The 24,491-nt window shown below is 39.3% G+C and overlaps 1 protein-coding gene across 7 annotated transcripts in view; it reads left to right on the top strand.

Moving 5' to 3' along the window:
• Positions 1-24,491, top strand: part of agrn (agrin) — a 526,155-nt gene that overhangs the window by 488,034 nt on the left and 13,630 nt on the right. For all 7 annotated transcript variants that reach the window (XM_057830472.1, XM_057830467.1, XM_057830469.1 and 4 more), the window contains 3 exons: positions 8,039-8,155; positions 12,687-12,870; positions 13,435-13,525. In XM_057830472.1, the coding sequence (XP_057686455.1) occupies positions 8,039-8,155; positions 12,687-12,870; positions 13,435-13,525 (392 nt within the window). The remainder of the gene's footprint in view (positions 1-8,038; positions 8,156-12,686; positions 12,871-13,434; positions 13,526-24,491) is intronic.

Below are 24,491 nucleotides of genomic sequence, written 5' to 3' on the forward strand. Positions count from 1 at the left end.
TTCATTGCTTCTAGAAGCTTCATTTTGCCATCACTGCTGACTTGGGGGAGACAGTCAACCTCTCCTGCCACCTGCTGCCTCCTAGCATGCATTGCAGCGCTACAGATGTCAATAACAATGAAAATTTATGTTCTGTGCTAATTATTTATTAACTTACTGTTACAGTTATTTCATTAATTGCTAGTTATGGTATTTGGTAACACTCTATTTGACAGTGGCGCTTAGGACTGTCATTAGACAATGATGATTATGACATGATACTGTCATTAGCATTAATGAAGTGCAAATTGGCTCCCTTTTCAATGGTTGTAAAAGATCTGAGCTGGCCATAAATGGAGTCTTAGGTCTTAAGATGCCGCTGTCAAATAATGTGTTACCAAATACCAAAACAAGCAATTAATGAAACAACTGGAACAGTAACCGAATAAATAAGTAGCACAGAACATGGATTTTAATTGTTAAATAGATGGATGGATGGATGGATGGATGGATGGATGGATGGATGGATGGATGGATGGATGGATGGATGGATGGATGGATGGATGGATGGATGGATGGATGGATGGATGGATGGATGGATGGATGGATGGATGGATGGATGGATGGATGGATGGATGGATGGATGGATGGATGGATAGATAGATAGAAAGAACAACATGTATGTTTGCCACTTTCCCACTAAAATTACTGCGAACCTGCTTTCTAGTCGCCGGTGACCGCAATGCGCAAAGGAGTATAACGACGTAACTTTTTTTTTTTTTTTTTTTTTTAATAATTAAAGATTTGTCTGCAAGCCTGATGCAGCCATCAAAAGATCCAGATTGTGGAAAAGAAAACAGGGAGCAGGAATGCCACGTCTTGATCGTCCGCCTCCATTGTTTACAATGCCGGCAATGGCACGCTCCATTATGTCACTTCCTTAGTATCCGATTGTTGTGCGGAGACAGCAGTCCATATTTACCGGTGGGCAATATTACCAACATTATCCGTGTAACAACTAATCCGGACAAGAGATACTGTATATTAGTGTAGCGGACATGCTGTATAGTCTAACTAATTACACGTTTAACGCCATTATCCATCCTAGTGTAGACGTAGCATTAGGCTCACGTAAAGTAGGCGTGGTTGAGCAAGGGGAGGGTCAAACAGAAAGATAAGCTGATGCGCAGAGCTGAAATAGAGTGTTTTAGGCTACGTCTAAGCTAGGGTGACCTGTTCCATAAAGTCAAAATGGTGGACGTACAGTATTTTAAAAAAGACTTGCTATTTTTTTTTGCCCAGGTTCTCAGAGGAAGACCTGGAGATGTGACTTGGTCCTCATTGAGCTTGAGAGCCGACCTGCCTGATGCGATAAAATTATGACAAGCTTTACTTAGAGCCAATGACCTTTAATTAATTATATTAACAATTAATGCTTGATTATCAACTGGCACAACAAAACTGCCATTACTTTGACGTGAAATGTAAAGAAATAAACATAAAAGCACTAATTCAAAATAAAGGGCATTATGCGGCTCCCACATGAACTCCAAGCCTTTGTAAAAGTGGGATGTCCTCCTCATAAGAGCTCATTGAACGTGCATGTTTAGCTTTGTGAAATGCGAGCAAAAACACGTTTGTCAGTGCATGGCGCTGTTGTTCATAAACTTTATTCCGCCACTTGTCCATAGGGCGAGTGGGGTCGTGTCTGACATCGATAGTTTGCTTAATTGCCACATGCTCTCTGTTTTTTTCACGCGTTTCAAAGTTTGGATGGCTGAAATTCTCTGACCCTAGATAAAATGCGCTGCTCTATTTAGCGACATTGGGATTCTCACGGCAAATTTGGTACCACATTTCCGTGCAAGCATCATTTGCTTCTAGCCATGGTACCTCCTGCAGCCACCTTTACTAACACCTTTAATTAATAATTACTCAGTGGGGCCTGCCTCTTTGACATTTTGAGAGGTGATTTTCTCGTGTCTGCCCCAAATACAGTGGTCAGCCATCGGTATGCAAAAGCGTATGGAAGCCGTTGAGGGCCAGCGCGTTTGTCTACGTCCAGTACGCATGCGCGCATGCGGACCACTTATGTGCACCCCTGTTTATAGATCATACTAGTCCTTCTCCAAAAAATTAGCATATTGTGATCAAGTTCATTATTTTCTGTAATGTACTGATAAACATTACACTTTCATATGTTTTAGATTCATTACACACAACTGAAGTAGTTCAAGCCTTTTATTGTTTTAATATTAATGATTTTGGCAAAAAAGTCAAGAAAAACCAAAAATTCCTTTCTAAAAAAATTTGCATATTTCATCCAACCAATACAAAAAAGTGTTTTTTTAATACAAAAAAGGTCAACCTTCAATTAATTAATTATCAGTTATGCACTCAATACTTGGTCGGGAATCCTTTTGCTTCAATGCAGCGGGGCATGGAGGCAATCAGCCTGTGGCACTGCTGAGTAGTTATGGAGGCCCAGGATACTTCGATAGCGGCCTTAAGCTCATCCACAGTGTTGGGTCTGGTGTCTCTCAACTTCCTCTTCACAATATCCCACAGACTCTCTATGGGGTTCAGGTCAGGAGAGTTGGCAGGCCAATTGAGCACAGTAATGCCATGGTCAGTAAACCATTTACCAGTGGTTTTGACACTATGAGCAGGTGCCAGGTCGTGCTGAAAAATGAAATCTTCATATCCATAAAGCTTTTCAGCAGATGGAAGCATGAAGTGCTCCAAAATCTCCTGATAGCTAGCTGCATTGACCCTGCCTTTGATAAAACACAGTAGACCAACACCAGCAGCTGACATGGCACCCCAGACCATCAATGACTGTGGTTCTTTGACACTGGACTTCAGGCATTTTGGCACTTCTTTCTCCCCAGTCTTCCTCCAAATTCTGGCACCTTGATTTCCGAATGACATGCAAAATTTGAGCAACAGTCCAGTGCTGTTTCTCTGTAGCCCAGGTCAGGTGCTTCTGCCGTTGTTTCAGGTTCAAAAGTGGCTTGACCTGGGGAATGCGGCACCTGTAGGCCATTTCCAGCACACGCCTGTGCACGTCGGCTCTTGATGTTTCTACTCCAGACTCAGTCCACTGTTTCTGCAGGTCCTCCAAGGTCTAGAATCGGCCCTTCTCCACACTCTTTCTCAGGGTGCAGTCACCTCTTCTGGTTGTGCAGTGTTTCCTGCCACACTTTTTCCTTCCCACAGACTTCCCACTGAGGTGCCTTGATACAGCACTCTGGGAACAGCCTTTTCGCTCAGAAATTTCTTTCTGTGTCAAACCCTCTTGCTTAAGGGTGTCAATTATGGCCTTCTGGACAGCAGTCAGGTCGGCAATCTTGCATGATTGCGGTTTTGAGTAATGAACCAGGCTGGGAGTTTTTAAAAGCCTCAGGAATCTTTCGCAGGGGTTTTGAGTTAATTCGTTGATTCAGATGATTAGGTTAGTAGGTTCTTTAGAGTACCATTTCATGATATGCAAATTTTTTGAGATAGGGATTTTTGGTTTTTCTTGACTTTTTTGCCAAAATCATCAATATTAAAACAATAAAAGGCTTGAACTACTTCAGTTGTGTGTAATGAATTTAAAATATATGAAAGTCTGATGTTTATCAGTACATTACAGAAAATAATGAACTTTATCACAATATTCTAATTTTTTGAGAAGGACTAGTATTTGTAAAAAAATAAATAAATAAATAAATTGTTAAAAAATACAAATTAAAGGTCAAATTTTTTATTGACAATTTATTTCGTTTACAAATTGCAATGCGCCCAAGAACAAATCTTATTTTGAAATGATGTGCCAAAATATCCATCCTGCAAAACATCCTACTAATGCCCAGTGTGCTTGCAGACATCAGTTAAAAGCAGGGATTACTTATTATTTTCGTTTTTATTGAGTCTTTTTTTTTTCTTTCCTTTGCCTCAAAATACTTTTGGCATGTGTTTTCCTCTGATAGCTTTTAAGCATTGTGTTTTCTTGTGGTAGTTTTAAAGCAGAGTGTTTATCTGTTTTTACCACATTAGTCACGTATTGTATTTAAACCACCCTGCGGAATGATATAAAATACTGTCCGAATTATATGGCAAAAAATAATCAGTCCTAGTGTAGACGTAGCCTAAGTGTTAAAATATCTCTGCCAGCCGCTTGGCTGGTTGATTGGAGGGACCCACAAATAAATTTCCACTTGCACCCCACACACACACCAGACGATTGTCTTGAGGGGCCTGCAAAAGTGTGGACGTGCCCGCGAATGATTGTTCACCACTAGCACCCACCCAACCTCTGTTGGACGCTCCACTCAGGGGGTCCTGTTTCTGGTCATTGCACCCGGGCCCGGTTAACATTTGTTCCACCACTGTATACAGACATACAGTATTGACTAGAAATCGATACATAGGCATTTCTAAAACATTTCATTCATTGAGATAATCATACATATCTGATGTACATTAATACAGTACGTGCTGTGTTATGGCCAAGGAAGTTATGGATAAATATATGTTTGTGTTTTGGCGTACATGATAAAACATGTTTAAGTAATTTCCATGGAAATTTAGAGAAGGGAGGGAGTAAAGGAAGGGCCACTTCATTTTTTTCCACTTTTGCAAATCTTTTAATTACACTTAACTTACTAACTTATTAACTTGGGAATTACAATGAAAATCTAATTAAATCAAACAAAACAAATTTTGTGGTACTACGACATACTATCGCATCGACAAACGATCCTTTCGACATCAGACGTTAAATTTGACGCGTCATTTGTCCTGACATACGACGACATGATTGAAATATGGCAATTTACGACAGAGTCGCAATTCCATTGTTTTCCCACAAGACTGACGCTCGGCAGATTTTTTATGAGAAAAATCCACATGGGTCCCAAGAAGGTTAGTGCAGGTGGTGGAAAAAGGTGACGCATACCATTGAAATTAAGATGAAAATGATAGAAATTATGAGCATGGTGTGCGCGTCAGTGAACCTGTACGGCTGATATGGCTGGAATATGTTTACGATCTCGACAATCCTCCTCCGACCTCCGTTCTCCAGTGTTCATAAGTTAAGGTGACAATTACTATTGTTGTAACATTGGCAAGGAAATCATCAGCTTCGTCAGGTTTTTAATCATTTATTTCAGAACTTGTGCAACACAACACAGCTACTGTCCGCCTTAGCTGATGCCAATGACAACGGAACATGAAAAGAGAAAGTAAAACCTTCCCACTCTGCCTCACGTCAGTCACGCGATGCGTTCAGGAACAGCATGCAAAACACAATGGCCACATTATAACCCGAAAAAGATCTGAACCTTTTGGAATTTCTCACATTTCTGCATAAAATCACCATCAAATGTGATTTGATCTTTGTCAAAATCACACATATGTAAAAACAGTGTCTGCTTTAACTAAAACCACCCAAACATTTATTGGTGTTCATATATTAATGTGTATAGTATGCTCAACAATGACAGAAGGGGGAAAAATAAGTAAGTGAACCATCACATTTAATATTTTGTGGCCCCCCCGTTTGGTAGCAATAACTTCCCCGAGACTCTTCCTGAAGTTGATTTACTTTTGTGTTTTGAATCATTGTCACGTTGCAGCATCCATCCTCTTTTTAGCTTCAACTGCCTGACAGACAGCCTCAGGTTTTCCTGTAGAACATCTTAAACTTTTGAATTCATTCTTCCATTAATGATTGCAAGTTGTCCAGGCCCTGAGGCAGCAAACAGCCCTAAATCATGATGCTCCCTTCACCATGCTTCATGGTGGGATGAGGTGTTGATGTTTGTGAGCTGTTCCATTTTTCCTCCACACATGACGTTGTGTGTTACTACCAAACAATTCAACTTTCAGTTTCATCAGTCCACAAAATATTTTGCCAAAACTTCTGTGAAGTGTCCAAGTGCCTTTTTGCAAACATTAAACGGGCAACATTTTTTTTTTTTTTTTTTTGACAGCAGTGGCTTTCTACGTGGAGTACTCCCATGGACACCATTCTTGGTCATAGTTTGACATATATTAGTAGTTGATGTGTGCACAGAGATATTGGACTGTGCCAGTAATTTCTGTAAGTCTTTAGCAGACTAGGGTTCTTTTTCCACCTTTCTGAGTATTCTGCACCGAACTCTTGGTGTCATCTTTGGTGGACGGCCACTCCTTGGGGGAGAAGCAACAGTGCCAAACTCCTCATTTGTAGACTTCTCAGACTGTCGATTGATGACCATTCACACTTTTAGAGATAGTTTTGCATAATTTCCCAGCTTTATACAAATCAACAATCATTGATCGCAGGTCTTCAGATTGCTCTTTTGAGCTTTAAACCACTCATCAGTGATTGGGCACACGCCTGACTGAAATTGTTTGGTAAAAATTGGTTTCAATTGCTCTTTAAGTCTCCTTAGGCAGAGGGGTTCACTTACTTATTTTTCCCCCTTCTGTCATTGATTGCATGCGATCATCATTAAAATATGAAAACCTATAAATGTTTGGGTGGTTTTAGTTAAAGCAGACACTCTTTTTACATCTGTGTGATTTTGACAAAGAGCAAATCACATTTGATGGTGATTTTATGCAGAAATGTGAAAAATTCCAAAAGGTTCAGATACTTTTTTCATACCACTGTATATACGTATATGCAGTACTTTTTTTTATTATTTTGAAATTGATTGTATCATTTTATGTACTAGTATGTTTATTTCCCTCTCTAAGAATTTAGGAGTAAATCATTTGTGACATTTAAATATAATGTAAAATAAAAATGTTTATTCAGTTAAACAATGAACAATGCAAATTGTTCTCACTGAAGGTAGAAGTCTTCATTTAGAGGTTTTATATTCTACATTATGCAGTGTAATGTGTATGATAATAGACTGATCAATTATTTACACATGATAATACTGAAGGTACAATTTCTACAGCACTTTGAGTGTATAAATATGTGTGTTCAGGCCTGTTCGCTTTTGTGTCTGTGTGAGTTTGTGTATAGAATTTTTATTGCGTAACCAAACTTGAGGCTTTGCATTGTTGCTGTGCTTCAACCGATGACAACATTGGCAGAGCAAGAACGACTACACTCACATCTGGGTCCAGCTGCCTAAGCCCCCAATAGGTCTCTGTTGGTTGCCACTACACAATTTCAGCTTTAGCCAAGCGTTTCTGCCTCTAACCCTCCAACACCTCGCCTAACAAAAGCCAGCTCACCTCTACAAAGCCTATTTATTTGCCTCTTCCATCATTTTTCCAGCATTTACCTCCATGTTTCTCCTCTGGCAATTAGTGTCCCACTTTGAGTAAACATTTTCCTTTCTTTTCTTCAATGAGTGCCGAGCCATTTTGCTTTAAAAATATTTTTAAATAAATAATACAGTTTTTCCTCAATGTCCTTTCACATGCATAAATGGGGAACTGGTTCAGGCAAAATTTTTACAATGTGTTTCAGTCAAGTTCAAGGAGAATGTACAGGATTTTTGTCAAATATAAAGGTTAAAAAAAAGTTTACCTTGTTGATCCATTTCAGGATTTTTCTATTTCTGTGGTCTGGTTAGCACTGTTCTCACTCGAAATGTCTTTAAGACATCCATATCTCAAGACGATTCCATTTTGTACTTTCTTTTAATGCCTCACATCTAGAAGATAATTGACCACCCTCTCAGCAGACATAGAAATTAATTATGTTGTAATACATCAACTGCGCTGATGTGCGTTGAGGGCAAGGAAGTGCGGTTATAGCCTCGGCGGGCTCCAAAACGAATATGGATCATTTTAATGGCAGAATCTATTTATTACTGTGGCATATGTGCAAATGCGCTACATTAATCTCAGCCTTTATATATCAACTAAAAGGCTGCAACTTACGTATTTCAGGCTCGCAGGACACAAAACGTATGACTCCATACACCATCATGTCCTGAATACATGATAATACATAAAAGCACAGAAAAAACAGATTACTGTTTAAAGCAATCTTTGGGTGGGGTTTATATTCTTAATTTTTCATCATTTCCCTAGTTGAAACCAATTTCTTGTCCTGTCTCATCAGAACCTCCATGTGGACCTGAACCTAAAAGAGTCTCTCTTTGTTGGTGGAGCTCCTGACTATAGTCGACTCGCAAGAAGTGCTGCACTTACAGAAGGCTTCAAGGGAACCATCCAAAAGGTAAATGTTTGGAAACCTTTATTTCCTGAAGGACTGCTGTGTCATTGCGTCTGCCTAATGAGTTTTTGTAAATTATACAGTGGAACCGCTTGAGCTGAATTAAAAATGCCAAGTTTGAACTTCTCACTAAATGTGTTACATAACACTAAGAATATGAGGAACCACATACTGTATTATTGATTGTAGGCAACTGACCTTATGCATTACTTATAGTTGCCATATAGGCAACACAACAGCACAATTATCTGCAACTGACAGATTAATAATTAATAAAATACTGTAAACTGGTATCGATACTCACCTTGACCTACTACAAGCACAAGTTTCTTTATCAAGACACATAAGTCACATGTCCAAGCAAATACATTGTATTTTCAAAACCACAACAAGTTTACTAAACTAACCACTGTGCAGGGTATTATGGATGATAATTGATTGATCATTTGTTTGTTGGTCCAGATAACAATGAAATAGGCTCAGTTTCACTGACTTTTTTTTTTGCGGAGATTTTTTTCTTCAGGCACGTTAATTGGCACAACAAATAAGCGCCAATTTTACATTGCAGAGGCCCTTTAAGCATCATATGATTTATCTGGCCGATATATGGACTTTTTTCAAGATCGGTGCTTGGCTGATATGTAGTGGATAAAATCGAATAACTGTTAGGTTTACTGTTTGTTTGATGATCTTTATTATAAAGGTCAAGCGATATGTGGGCCATCCAATCTATCGGGTTGATATATGAACTTTTTTTCAAGATCAACCAACGGCCGATATATATCTGATATAATACAATAGCGGGTATGTTCACTGTTTGGATGATTATCTTTCATATAAAAGCCGATATGTTAGCCGGCCAATATGTCGGGCTGATATACAGTATGGACTTTTTGGCAGATATCAGCCGACATGAATCTCCGTGAAATTGTCCCCCCATCCAACGCACATTTATATTAAAATGATGTAAATCATTTGTGCTACGTTTGTGCTGTAAAAAATTTTGTTTGCGCCGCTATCGTTTTTAAGATATTTACAATTCTGTTATAGGTCAATCTGAGGTCAACCAGGCCCCTTTTTTAATTAAATGCTAAAAATTGTGGCATTCGTTTGTGCTTTGTTTGTGCTGTAAAAAATGTTATTCGTGCTGCAACGGTTTTGTAGATATTATGCTTTTAATTTGTAATGATGAAATCACACAGCCCCCCATATACTGCAATATGGACCTGAAGTGGTGCCATTCGTTTGTGCTAGTCTGTGCTGTAAGTTTCTGCTGCTGTCGTTTGATAGATATTGAAATATTAATTTCGAGTGATGGCATCACTCGCAGATTTTCCGTACCCAACTCCCGCGGCTCACTGAGCGTACCAACTCTCTCAATAACAGAGGTGTGTCCTAACAACTACAGTAAATGTAGCACAAACGAAATGCACCCCTCCGGGTCCATTTTGCAGTAAATGGGTGTCTGTGAGTCAATATCTGTAATATCTGTAAAACGATAGTAGCACAAACAATTTATTTTATAGCACAAACGTAGCATAAACGAATTGCACCATTTTGGGTCCATTTTGCAAGAAAATGGGGGGCTGCGTGACGTTATTACTCGAAATTAATATCTCAAAAACAATAGCAGCGCAAACGAAACTTTTTACAGCACAAACCAGCACAAATGATGCCTAAACAAATGAAACAATTTTTAGATATTTTTAATCAAAACGGGGGGCTGGTTGACCCCAGATTGACCTATAAAAGAATTGTAAATATCTTAAAAACGATAGTGACGCAGACTTTTTTTTTTTTACAGCAGAAGCAAGGGTAGCACAAACAAATGACATCATTTTTATATTAATTTGCATCTGATGAGTGGCTAACTTCACAGAGGTTCACTGTTAAGGTGATGAGCTTTGTCATTTGTGATTTTGCACCCCCTAGTGGTCAGCGGTACAAAATGAAGTAGTAGAAAATCGGCTTTAGACATTGGTCATCGGCTAGTTCTTTTTAAATCGGTATCGGCATTGCAGTGTTGTTTTCGTCGAGGATGACTATAATGAAAATATTTAATCGACGAACAGTTGACGTGACAATGGCGAACTAAAAATGTGTCTTGGGAGACTAAGACGTAACATGACGAATGCCAGTTTTCGTCTGACGAGCTGAGAATGAGATGAAAATTCGCCATAGTTTCTGTCGTAAGTTCACAACGTGTGACATTTTCTTATCGTAGGTGTAGTAAACAAGCATTGTAGCATTGTTTGGTCGTGTCACTCATATGACGTGCTGTGCCCCACCCCTACTCCAAACACACACACGGTTACTCACAGATGTCCTCCAGCCTTGTCTTTTGTAAAAACACATGTCAGGTGCCGATTGGTAAGTTTTGTTTTCTTATCTTGGCTAAATATTCCATGTTGCTTTAGCCTTTAAAACTCTGTGCAGCGTGATCATCACACACTAAATGTAAACTTCTAGCGTTAGCATATAGCGTGGTGAGTGTCATCTTAAACTCTTGGAAAACATTTTACATACAGTTCGTGAAGTCCAGGTGAGTTTAATTATTTGAAAATAATGTACTGTTTTCCGCCAGAGTGTGTATTACCATCACCAAGATGGTGATGTCCATGTAGACTCTACAATCACAGTATGTGCTCGTCTGTCCATGTTCATTTGAAATTGTTGGAAACATTTTATTTATTCATTTATTCGTGGACTAAAACTTTAGATATTTACAGACAAAAACATTTTGAGTAATTGTCCACTAAAACTAGACGAAATTTGTTTTCACTGGCTAAAACCATGACAAACACGTATTGAAAAAAATGACTAAACTATGACTAAGACTAAAAAGTATTTTTGTCCAAAAGACTAAGACTAAAATTAAAAGGGCTGCCAAAAACAAAACTGCAGCATTGAAGAGCTCATATTGATCGATCTCTATTAAAAACTTCAAAACATTTTTAAATACTTACCTGTAATATCAATTAAGGCTTATGAGTAGCATTATTACTATTACTATTATCATTATTATTGGTAGTAGTAGTAGTTTTTCCATTCTGACTAATTTTATTTCTTTTACCGTAATTTTCGGACTATAAGCCGCTACTTTTTTCCTTCAATTTTAATCCTGCGGCTTATAGTCCAGTGCGGTTTATTTGTTGATTAATTTAGTTCATAGGTAACACTTTGACAGTGGCATCATAAGACCATCATAATTATTAAATGACTCTATCATGGGCATTATCATGAAGTGTAATCCGGCAAATTAGGTCACTAACTCAATTTATGTCCAGCTTGCATCGTTTACATCCATCCAAGCATTCATTAATGCTCATGACACTGTCATGATGACAGTGGAACAGTAACTGAAGAAATAATTAGTGCAGAACAAGAATTTTGATTGTTATTTACATCTGTAGCACTGCAATGCATGCTAGGAGGCATGTTGGACAACAACAGTGTTGACAGCAAGTGGCAGCAGAGGCTGACTGACTCCCCCAAGGGAGCAGTGATGGCCAAATGAAGCTTCTTGAAGCAATGAAGCTTTGCAGCCAATTGGCTCAAAGCTTCATGGTGGTTCATTTGGTCTTATGACAGTCGTTTGATGCCGCTGTCAAATAAAGTGTTAGGGGTTAATATTTTTTTGTGTAAATATCCCATAATAAAGTGAGGACAGCTGCGGCTTATAGTTCAGTGCAGCTTAGCTAGGAAGAAATGCCGTTTTTGTGCCAAATTTGGTGGGTAGCGGCTTATATTCAGGTGCGCCTCATAGTGCGAAAATTACGGTATTTCCTCTAGACACAAAACGACTATAAACCAAACAAATCGCAGGTCAATTCAACACAGTTCAAATTTAAAAGTTCCACTATACTGCAGTCTGCAATATTCTTACAAGCAATTATTTATTAGTTGTCAAATTGTAGCTGTGCTCTGTCAAATTAAGATTTTTTTCCTCCTACTCATTCGAAGCTCACAGTGGCAGTCGCATGCAATACTCTAATAATAGAAGAAACAGTGCATTTTGAAGTCCCTTTTTTTCCTTAGATCCATCCCCAACAGCTTTCCGGTATTTCTGATTATTCCTCTCGCTTTCCAGTAAAGCAACAAAAATAGCCCAGCAGAACAAAGGCAGGCTGTTGCTGTTTGAAGAAATTTGTCATTAGTTCTCCTCTACGAAGTTTCCCCTGACACTGTGGTGAAAATCATAAACTAAGTGTGGAGTTTGTCTTACGTAGCCACTGGAGGGCCGTTAATTATGTAGGGAAAAATGTTGTGTTCTCAGTGTGATGCAGAGTTTAGCATATGCTTCATTTTGCTTGTTATGTTACATCTTTGCCACCAGCCAAAACTGTAGATGACGATTTATCGTACATTCACCCAAGCGCGACAATTAAAGCAAGTGTAAGAAAAATCCGCTGTTTTTGTTCCATAGCTCCCCCGAAAGATATGAAGTGTACCTCTTGGCTGGTAATAATTTACACAGAGTAATTGCACCTTTACTTGGGATATGACTGATTTATTGATTCTGTTATTGCAAAAGATCATCTTGATGGGTACGCCCATCCTCAAAGAGGAGAACGCCCTGCGCTCTCAGAATCTGGCCATGTTCCAGGAGCACCCCTGTTCCCGGGAACCCTGCCACAATGGGGGACGTTGCAACCCCCAGCTGGACACTTATGAGTGTATTTGCCTCAGCGGCTACTCTGGGGGACACTGTCAAAATGGTAAGTAACTGTACCAGTATTTTTTTTCCTCTACTAATGGCACATTTTTATAGCTGACAATTGTTTTTTTCTCGGAGGCATGTCTGCAACAATAAGGCCCAGGAAACAGACAAACATTTTACCAATAGTTTATTATTTAATGCTCAAAAGAACAAGGAGAACAATGCAAAGATTGAATGTCAATTTAAATGTTTCACTGTGTAGAAGAATTCTGCTAGAGCATGTCATGAACCAGGGTTATTTTCTCTGATATTTAAGTAGCACTTAGTAAAATTATTGAGTGCGTCAACTGGCACTACACCAACAGGTGGCTGACTCCATGTACGTTTTATAACATCCGCATGACAGGTTTAAATGAACCGTGGCTCGATGTATCTTGCAAAAACATTCCCCGCCTCTGCCATTAACCTTGCGCACGTGGCCACCTGTCCCTTTTACGATAATTAAAAATGCACCAACACTCTCATGTCAGCTCTGATAACAGAACCTTCCTTCTTATTGATCGGTGTGAGCTCATCCACTCAACAACCCCTCCAATCTCCCATCCTGCCCATTCTTTTACAGCCATTTATGAGAAGTCTGCCGGCACGGAGACTGAGGCCATTGCCTTTGATGGGCGGACTTTCATCGAATACCACAACGCTGTCACAAGGAGGTAAGAAGGAGGGCAAGAGCATGTCCTCATCTATTTAGCCTAATACTACAATTTCACACTAATTGCCGTATTAAGCAAATACACCCGCCGTCTCGCCCCACCCTGCGATGACAAGCTTGATGATATCATCAGCTCAAATGCTGCAGGGGGACTAGCAGCAAGCTAATAGGCCTCCTTTTAACACAATTTGACTAATTATCAAGACATTTAACAATCTAAGTGTTGCCCTTGGTAAATGCTAGTCTTTTTGCATAGTGACAGTTGTGTGAGGCTTGCACTAGCTGACATTTTACAAAGAGATCAAACTAATGCAGTCGATGTAAAACAGTTTCGTAGAGGAGGTGTTACACAAGAAAACAAGAGGTTCTGTCCCTTTAGGCTGGTGGTGTGACATTTGTACTCCTTCAGATTGATGTTTGCCTCAGGGATGATTAGAAACAATGTGTGAACAAAGAGCAAATGGCTCTATGTATTTCTCAAAACAAACCCCAAATAACATGCTTAGTTGGATAATTCGGTCCCAAAACACTGTCTTTGTGTGTTTATTGTCTTGTCCAGTGTTGGTCTTGACCTCTTTTGTCCTTGTGTGTCTGTTCTCACATGAAATGTCCCTCACTGTCTTTGCTTTTCCACCAAAGCCAACTCACCAATGAGATCCCAGAGTAAGTAGATAAAATGTCTATTGGGAAATTACCCAATTACAAATCAAGCCTAACTAACAGTAACTAAACTATCCATTTTTTGATGACTGAAGTATAAAAAAAAAAAGAAAAAACAAACCATCCAATTTCCAGTCATATTTTCATTTTCATACAGACAATAATCATCCTAACTGTACATATCCAATATTCATTCAATTCCATATTTCAGTTTGACAAATATTATTTTCAAGACATTTTGCAGTGTCATTAGATCTTTTCTGCTCCGCTCGTCGTCCTCCAATGCGAAGAGAAGCATGAATGTGTGCATGATAAGCATTGTGCTGGTGCCCCAGAGTAATTGCTTTATTGAAAATGTGCAATATTTTATGCAATGTTCGTATACAAAAATGAATCGCCATGCGCTTCTGCGCTGAATTCCAATGGTTGGAACCTGACTTAGACCTACCTTTAAAAAACAGCAAGAAGATAGAGTGACATAATTTTTATGCTTGTACATTACTCTTGATCTTCAGCCCATTTTTTGAGATAAATCTGGCTAGATTCAGACCAGATTCTTGATTTTTGTCCTTTTTGTTGTTTTTTTTCTTAAATAAATTTTATATGTTCATAAAGAGAGGCAGCAAAATGTTAATCACATACAGTATATGCCCCCCTCGCATGTAGATTGGACCTCCAATTGAGAGCTCTTGCAGTGTGTATCCACATGCATAATTCTTAACAGACGTGGGGACAAGGGCTCCTCAGATCAACATGAATAAAAGTTTCATAGATGTCACATTTAGTCAAGAGTCACAATGAATTTGAGTACAAGCAAGCAGAGCCAGGGGAGAGCGCACCGCAGGTGCTCGGATCAATTCAGCGTGATTTGATTTTGCAACAGAAATGAATACATTTCTCACAAAGTCTATTAAGCGCTCGGCAAAGGCACAAAGTCAAACGTTTACCTCGGGTTAATGGCGCTACCACTCGGAGTATCCTTTGATCGCTCTGCTCACTTTGCCTGGGTCTAAAAGCCGAGGTCGATTTGGCTCAAAGCCCATTATTTCAATGACAAATCATAACTGGTGATGATTCCCCACTGGTATGGCATTTGACCCCATTTTCTGACCAGTGTGCCTCATTCACCGCTCAAGTTAATTGACGCTACACTGTGGCATACTTGCCTCATTTATATCAAGTAGTTGTTCAGGAAATTGGCCGCTGACTGAATGAGGCCTTTGTGTTGGGTGCTGACTCTGACCATGAATACACTTTATCTTGATGTTTTCCTTTAAAAGATGCTTGTTCCCAGGGCATTTTGGCACATTAGCCACCTTGATCCAATAGTGGTGCCCTGGAGAGCTTCCTTTCATGGTCGCAGTGATATTGAGGCACAACAGGATAGACATTCGGCGGAATTGCTTGCTTGCTGAATTGTGAAAACAAAAAGTGTGGCAATGATTACAGGTTACACAAAAATATGGCCCCAACAGCTTGTTTTCTGCAGTTAACCCCATTTCCAGAGAGCAGTTATACTTTAGTTGAACAATTAGCCCTTCTTGATTGTTAAAAAGTAATGTTCAAAAAATAGACCCCTGACACAGTGAACTAACTTCAATAAAAAAAAAAAAAAATTGTATACCCCCATGGATTCGTGACTAATCCAATGCCTGCTTGCTGGATTTGCCAGCCAACCTCACTCAATTCCGTTTCCATCAGTCTTTATTTTCCTGTATTAGATATATTACATACGACAACTTGATTTTATCTGCTCTTTTCTAGTACTGACTTCATAGACAAAGACAGTAACGAGCGTTTAGTTTTATGTACTTTGTTGCGTATTGACAATACGCAAACAAAAACATGAAACTGAAAACAAAACATGATTTTTAGGCACCTCAGATTCCAATACCGTAGTTTTCGGACTATAAGTCGCACCTGAGTATAAAAGTTGCACCAGCCCCAAAAATGTGCAATGAAGAGGAAAAAACATATGTTGGTAGTCCCCGATTTACCAACGAGTTTCGTTCCGACGCTGGTGACGTGACGTAACCCGAATTCCCGCGTAATTCTGAATTAACACATTAAGTACCCCTAAATACCTCCTAAATCTCAAAAGAACTATCCAAAAACTTGTGCTATATGTCATATTAATAAAATAAAGTAAAAAATAAGACAGATAGCTATTACTTCCCGTTGGTAACATAGATCACACCATAGTTCTTCTTACAACTGACATTTATCGATTTGTCACCGTCAAATTACGAGCACACAATTAGAAAATAAATTACAATAATGACAAAGAGTTTACAATAACGCTATAAGCTCACTCAATAGAGACATATTTGCTTACAAAAACATACCTCAATGGCTGCACAATAATACCGAGGGAAATAAGGTCCAAATCTTGGGCAATTCAACAAGTAACACAGCAGCTATAGGTGACACTGGTCCAGGGCTGGCCCAGCCTTTACGCAGACTATGCAGCTGCTTAGAGCCCCTGACCACTAGGGGGCCCCCAATCTGGCAATTGTTTAATTTATATTCTATTTTGTTTACTACAGTTTGCTTTATTTGACTTTTGTGAGTTTTGATACTTGATTACAAGCTTAAAAAAAAAAAAAAGGTTTTAACTTCTTTCGTCTTTTAGAAAAAGGTTTGGCGCTATCTACTGTAAGTACTGACAATCATGCAGTGCAACAAAATCTGATTAATATACAAAATATGGACGTATGTATGGGTTTCAACACTGTGACGAAATGGTGGGCCAAAAATATGGGCCCCACTGCATTATTTTGCTTAGGGCCCACAAATGGCCTGGGCCGACCCTGCACTGGTCCAGCGGTGAAAATAAATGCTGCTCAATAAGCTAGCGGGCTAATAGTGAGCTAACAGAGGGGGCATCGCAGAGCCCACACCGTTTACCTGCCTTCTTGAAATGTTAACTGCCGTTCACCCCCACTTCCCAAAGTAAAAGCAGCGCTCGAAACTAACTGATAGTAGCCCTGCCGTGACGTCAAACAAGTCCAAGTGCAATAAAGGAAAGTGGACCGCACGTATAGGATAATGAAATACCAGATTTGCATAGCAATTAGAGATCAAGCAAACAAAATTAAACGACTAATAACATACTGTACTTACCATCAATTCTGAGAGCTGCGGACGAGACACTGTTGCGAGACTTACAAAAAAAAATTAAAAAATACGACAGAAACGGCGGACAAGACTCCGGCGTCGTAAAGCCGAAATCATGTTAAGTCGGGTACGGCATAACCCAGGCACTACCTGTATCAGTCGCACTTGTGTGTAAGTCGCATTTTGAGGGGAAATGTTGAAACAAAGACCTTGAGCGCCCTCTTGTGGTTTAGTGTGAAAATAACATGTGAAATGACATAATAATGTGTTAATCATTTCACACATAAATCGCTCCAGAGTAGAAGTCGCACTCTTGGCCGAAGAATGAAAAAAGCTGTGAATTATAATCTGAAAAATACAGTAATTGTTTAAGATAAAAGTTTCCTGAAAAACCTAATTCAGAGAACACAGAGGCAGTGTTATTTCGGATTATAACGGGTCGAGTCAGTCGTATCACAAGTCGTGGTTGCCGATTTGATTCGACGACAACATTCTGTTAATTTAAAACAAGATGTTCGGAAATGATTCAATAATTTGAAATGAATTTTTTTGGGCCAAAAATTCAACAAGCAGGTTAAATTAATTGTGGATAGGATAAATCAACATTAAGCATCAATTTTTGGCACACCCCTTTCTTCAGGTTAGGTTAACAGTTGGTTTACCTTCTGCCACTAATTCTGTTGTCAACAATTATATAAATACGAAATAATAGATCGAATGAAGTGTAGCTAACACATCTCAAGGTGAACTGAGTAGTGGTTGAACATGGATATATTGGTTGATAGGATCAACTTGAGGGCATAAAATATGACTTTGTGCAACATTCCAGTGCACTTTTTCGATGACTTCCCTTTTTTTTTTTTTTTTACAATGCAATTTTAAACAGAAAGCTAAGTGGTGCTGTATTATTTTCAACCATTAAAAATGCTAGTCCATCCCACGAGACAGTGACTACACAATCTAACGCTCCTGTGGCAAATGTTAGAAACTCAATACGATCAACAAAATTCACATGGTCAAAAGTTCATTCAATCATTTTAGCAGCACTACTCGCACACTTTTTGTCACCATGGTAGATATTGTTGCAGCATAAGCTTTTTTCAGCTGTAGGCTTTAGGCTGCTGTGAATCCTGTAATGGGCTCACAACAACCCTCCTTCCCTCTGGCCTATACGCTTACCTTGCATGCCGTTGACTTTCTCCCTACCCTCAACCCCACTTTCCCCTAAGTCCCGAGTCCGTGGAGAACCCATCTGACCAGAGGTGAGTCTCTGAAGATCTTTAAGACTTGCAGTCTTTTATTCCTCACTCCCCTTTCTCCTTCCGAGACAAACCCTTCCTGTCGGCTCACCGGCCTAAATCTCCCTCCGTGGATGCAGCTTCATTTTAACCATCATGATTGAGTTACAAGTATGAGCCGCTTCACATACTTGAGTTGATCCAAGTTTAAGGCTCCAATTGCAGCACAGAACCGCATGCTGAGCCTCCGAGATTCTCCCATCATGGCAGTCTGTACTGTATTTGACACTTTGCTGCCACCTAGAGTCAAAATGATACTAAAAGGCCACAAGGAAGATGCTTCTGAGAAAATTTGAACACGTGTTAGCAGTAGATAAAATCCAACCATTTATAAAAACAGAGGCACCGACACAACACCAGTCTCGGAAGTCAGCAGTTTATATGAGATTTCCAAACCCCGTGTGCGTACCGTTGTTTTATTCATGATATATTCAGCTCGCTTAATAACCTTGAACTTATCACTGACAAGCTGCTTGGATGGAGATTTATTGGTCCCTGTAAGCTCTTTGAGGGTTTGCCGGAAGAGGATTCGCTGAGCTTTATTTGTTTTGTTTTGTTTTTTTCTGTTTATGAGGAAAAAATATCATCAATTTTGAATCATTTCATTTTTGGTGCTTCTGTTAACCTCAGCAGATTCAGATAATCGATGTGCTTTACTACCTGGGCATGTTTTTAAGTAGAGGGAAAAAATGAAATATGAACTAGTTATTTGCACACAGAATATGAGAAATATGACATTTTAAAGTCTTTTTTTTCTGCTGAGGTGAACCACATTATTGCTGTTCTGTGATATATTTCCTCGTTGTTTCTTTATAGTGAACCACTTTTATTCCTACACATAGAACAGCACCAAAAAGTACTCCCATGAGTTTCTGTCTTCCACGCTGACTCTTGTGCCATGTCATCTGTCTTGTCTAATCTTTTTACCCAGCTCTTTGCTGTTGTTATTGTATTTTTAATCCATGTGCCATTGCTTGTTTGTTGTCCTCACCTTGTCTTTGTGTCTAAATACCCTTTGAGGAAGGTGGATTATAGCTGTGTGCCAGATGTGCTAACAATTGCACAGATGCTGATTGATGGCATGCACACAAAAATGTACAAACACATGTCGGCAAATGGTAGGTAGGATTTTTTATGGGGTACAGTTCGTCAATGCTCCGTTGGGCATACACAAAGAACACATGCAGCCTTTTTTTCATATTTGTTCATCTATTTTTAAAATACTAGTACCGTAATTGTGAGCGCACACTTGCCCGTTCCGTGCAGTGCCTCTTCAGGATAGCATCTTATCTTCACCCTCCCAGAGTGTTGGCAGGCAAAGAGACTGAAGATCAAACACGCCACTGAAGACACATCAACAGACACAAGAAGAGAGGCTGCGAACAACTCGCTCAGTAGACAAACAGCCCCCTGCTAAACTGAAACACATTTTGCATTCTGATTGCCTTCACATCAACAATACACAACAGAGACAAAGGCTTTGAGCTGTAGCTCAAATAATTAATTAGGAGTGCTCTTATCGTGAATTTTAAATCTCCATCCTTCAAAGTAAAGACTTTAGACATTTGTATGGTTCCAATTTTATACATTCAATTTGCAGAAAGACTTTTTCATATGAAAAACCATTTCAACAAAGGAATGCTTGGATTGGGTGTAAAAGCATAATACCTTCCAATACATTTTGATATTCAGAGTGAAAAAAGATTGGAGCCAATTTCTGAGGTTGAAGCTAGCTCTCCAAAATTGAAGCAAGTTCAGTATGAGAACACAGAGCATTATACTGTACATCTGAAAAGTCTGTTTACAGAGTTTTGTCAAACAAACTTACTCAGCTTACTGAATATTTATATTTTTAGCCTGTGATATATTAAAAAAGAACCCCTATTTTTCTAACTCTTTCCTAATTATCACGAGCCACATTCTTCCAACAGATTTTTTGCAATACAATGGAACCTCTAATGCAGTACTTCTCAAATGGTGGGGCGCGCCCCCCCAGGGGGGCGCAGAGCGATGCCAGGGGGGGCGCGAGTGACCTCGGGGAACATGCTTTTTTTTTTTTTTTTTTGCCGTACTAGAATAAAGTGTACTTGCACATCCACTCCGTGGGTGGCAGTGGCGCTCTCATTTTCAAAGTGCGTGCAGTATTTTTGAAGTAAGCAAGAGCACACGGAAGAGACTCATGCATGCCAGAGCTGGACTCTCGCAGCGACCCACTGTCTTTCTCACGTGTCCGGCCGAGAAGTGCTGTTTTCGGCTTGGGATCGTCACGACCACCGCCCTCACCTACGGTTCTCCCTCGGCCGCCGAGAATGCGCTTTTTTCGGGCCGTTTGCCTTTGACTTTTAATATAGTGGGAAATGAGGAAAGACCACTGTTTACTGAGTCTAAAAATGATTATAGCGGAGAAGCCAAATCAGTTAAGACGCCACGTTTTTCAGCGAAAATGTGCCGAATATTGCCAATTGTCACAATCGTCCCGCTTTGTCAGTGTTATATCAGTAAACCAGTGAGCACTGTGGTGAATCAGCGAAAATAAAAACTTTCCTTCTGTCCAGAGACCTTTTTCCCCCCTTCTATTCAGTTTTGTTTTTTTTCGGTCAAATTTTTTGGCATGTTGTCCTGAAGAGTAAATGTTTCTAATCAATTTGAATTTGTTATTATTTACTGATTTTATTACATTTTATTTTTCAGTATCAAATGGTCAAAAATGTACCTTGAGTGTATTTTTACAGTTTGGATGTGACTTTTTTTTAATTTATTTTTTTAACTTCAGGCAAATTGATGCGCATTGTCTTTTCTGTTACAAGCAACACAATGTTATAAAAGTTATACTTTATTATAAGTTGATCTATGTTACTTTTTTTCTTTAATAGAAAAAAAAGGACACAATGTTAGGCTGAGGCGTACTTATAATAGTAATATAGACGAATGATACTATTTACAGTGGCGGCAGAGAGTTGGGGGGGGCGCGAAACATTTACGTCTTCCTTGGGGGGGCGTAACAAAATAATTGAGAAGCACTGCTCTAATGTCACAGTCAATCTGTTTCGCAACAGTGGGCAACACTTATTTTATATGGAATACAGTTTAGAAATAGAATTAATCAGGGATTTACTGAAAGCAAAATTTTGGGGAGGGGGGATTAGGCAGAAATTAAATATGGTCCCTTCTCACAAGTACGCAAACATCTTCCAAAATGTTCTACGACTCCCGGGTCAAGAAATTTTGTTTGAAAAGGTGCCGATTGAAACCCCTTGGGAGGGCATTTCCCGGCGGCAGTAAGCATTTTGTGGCAAACTCTGAACACATCCAATAGCAGAGGTGCCGTCGTCTTTGTAGCATTCTGTTCAGTGGGCTTCACGGCCGATGAAACCTTGATGAATGCGTTTTCTTGAAAGTTTGGGAGACTCAAAAAATGGGTTATCACGCGTCCAGTTCTTAAGCTAAATGAGATCTCGATGTACGTTTGTGGGAACTGCAGTTCACAAATACAACAAAAAAACTGTTCCCTTCTTGACGAAAATACTAAAGTTCTTTACAAGGCTATTACAATCACTCGTATCCTTTGAAATACGATTCGCTGTTATCTTGTGTAACAAGTAGAATCCATCGAGAGCCAGGCGAGTGGGCCGAGTCCTAGCATCAACGAAGCCGAGCGAAGTCACTCCCAGCCGGATTAAACGGCTTCTGGCAGAGGGGGTGTGGAAGTCACGGAAAAAATGCAATAATACCCGATTGCAGCCCAGAGCTAAGCGACAGCAGCTACAAACCACGCTCACATGATGCTACGGTGGTAGTTTCTGATGCGTCTCATACATATCACATGTATAGAGAACTACAGTGGTACCCCTACATACAAAGTTAATTGTTCTAGGACCTTGTTTGTAAGTCGAAATGGTCGTATGTCGAGCAGGTTTTTCCCATAAGAATCTATTCCATTAATCCATTCCACAGCCCGAAAACCTACACTAAATCCTGAATAAATACTGCTGGTGCTATTACAAATGGCAAATACACATTACAAAACAAATAAGTTATAAATAAAAATCGGAGTAATAATACAGTATAATAATAATAATAATAATTCCTGTAATAATGTAACAAATCGGGTTCTAATGTGGTGGATGTGTTTTGCGTGCTGTACCTGAACGCAACGCATGGCTGACATGACAGTGAGATAGGTGCGGTACAGATTTTACTTTTAATTTTATTGTTGTCATCGACTGCGGCGGACAGTAGGTGTGGTGTGTTGCACAAGTTCTGAAATAAATGAATAAAAACCTGACGAAGCTGGCGATTTTTTTGGCGATGTTACTACAATAATAATTGTCACCTTAACTTATTAAAACTAGCGAACGGAGGTTGGAGGAGGACTGTCGAGATCGTCGATAGTCTACGGTCATATTGTCTCACCAGTGCACAGACATGCACACCATGCTCATATTTTTCTATCATTTCCATCTTCATTTCAATAGTAAGCTTTCCCTTTTTTCATCACCTGCAGTAACCTTCTTGGAACCCATATTGATTTCTCTCTCAAGAAAATCCACCATGCGTCCATCTTGTGTGAACACAAAGAAACTGCGGTACTGTCATAATTCGTCGTATTTCGAGCAGGTCGTCAGATGTAGAAAGAAATGGCGAGTCAAACTTTATGTCGGACGTAGAAAGGATCGTATGTCATGTGAAGTCGAGGTACCACTGTAGTTGCGAAATGACAGACTTGGGGGCGTTAGTAAACAGCCGCCTTCTTAAAGCAGTAGACTTCTCAGACAGGCTCTGTTGTAGCGAACCTAAGGTGAGTAACTTTTTATCCAAAATACTCCTAAATCTGCAAAATCTTGATTTGAATCTATTTTTAAATGCTGAAACAGTTTTAACACTTTCACATGTCGAAAGTCGACAGAAGGGAAATAAAGCAATAATGCAATAACAAGAGCAATTTTAACAACTTTAACGGTTGATTCACAACATTAAATGACTTCCAGACATGGCAAAGGTTACAATCTAGTTATGTTTAGGCACGCCTCTGTGTTAAACTTAGACTAAGGAATTGGGCTAGGGCCTATTGTCCCCAAAACCCTTTAAATTTCACATAGTAAACAAATTCTTCATGCCACCTTACCATAATGTAGGTGTGGTTTAGAGGGGGCGTAGTTTGTATGAGGTGTGGTTTGTAGCGGCTGTCGCTTGGCTTTGGGCTGCATTCAAACCCTTCTCAAACTTTGTCTTTTAAACCAAAAATGCAATTTTAGCTATTTTCAGCGTCAAATTTTGGTCACGTCTCTAGAATTAGTCCCATCCGAAGGTTTAAACTGTTTCTGTAAGGAAAAAAAAAGAAAAAAATAGTAAATTAAAACCGAGTTTTACATGAGTAAAATGCTCCACCTTTGAGAAGTGACACTGGCCACCCTACCTGTTTTTTCCTTTATTGTTGTTAGGGTTAGAGTTTACTTTTTTTTTTTTTTTTTTTTTAAATAATAATAATCTGTATTAATATTAAAATCAACAAAATATTGGTTGAGTACAGAGGCACTCCAACCCTGATATGTATAATATGCACAGTTAAATGCTCAAGATTTACAACATAAGACGTCAATGCTCAAGAATTAAAACATAAGACATCATTACTCAAATAGACATGCTGAGGAATATGTAAAATAGCCAACAGATGAGAAGGGAGCGGGTCACCATTTTTTTTCATGTTTGTCAACTATTATTCATAAAGACTGAGAAAATTGGATTACATGTTTAGAATACTGGAAAACCTTATTGTGCAATACTCTATATGGACCAGACTACGTCTCCAGCAGCCCCTTGATGATTTGACTCTCAAATTCAATTCTTTCAATATGGCCAATGAAAAAAAAGAAAAAAACAAGACGGGCTTAA

The sequence above is a fragment of the Corythoichthys intestinalis genome, chromosome 2, assembly GCF_030265065.1.
Source record: "Corythoichthys intestinalis isolate RoL2023-P3 chromosome 2, ASM3026506v1, whole genome shotgun sequence".
NCBI classification, from domain to species: domain Eukaryota; kingdom Metazoa; phylum Chordata; class Actinopteri; order Syngnathiformes; family Syngnathidae; genus Corythoichthys; species Corythoichthys intestinalis.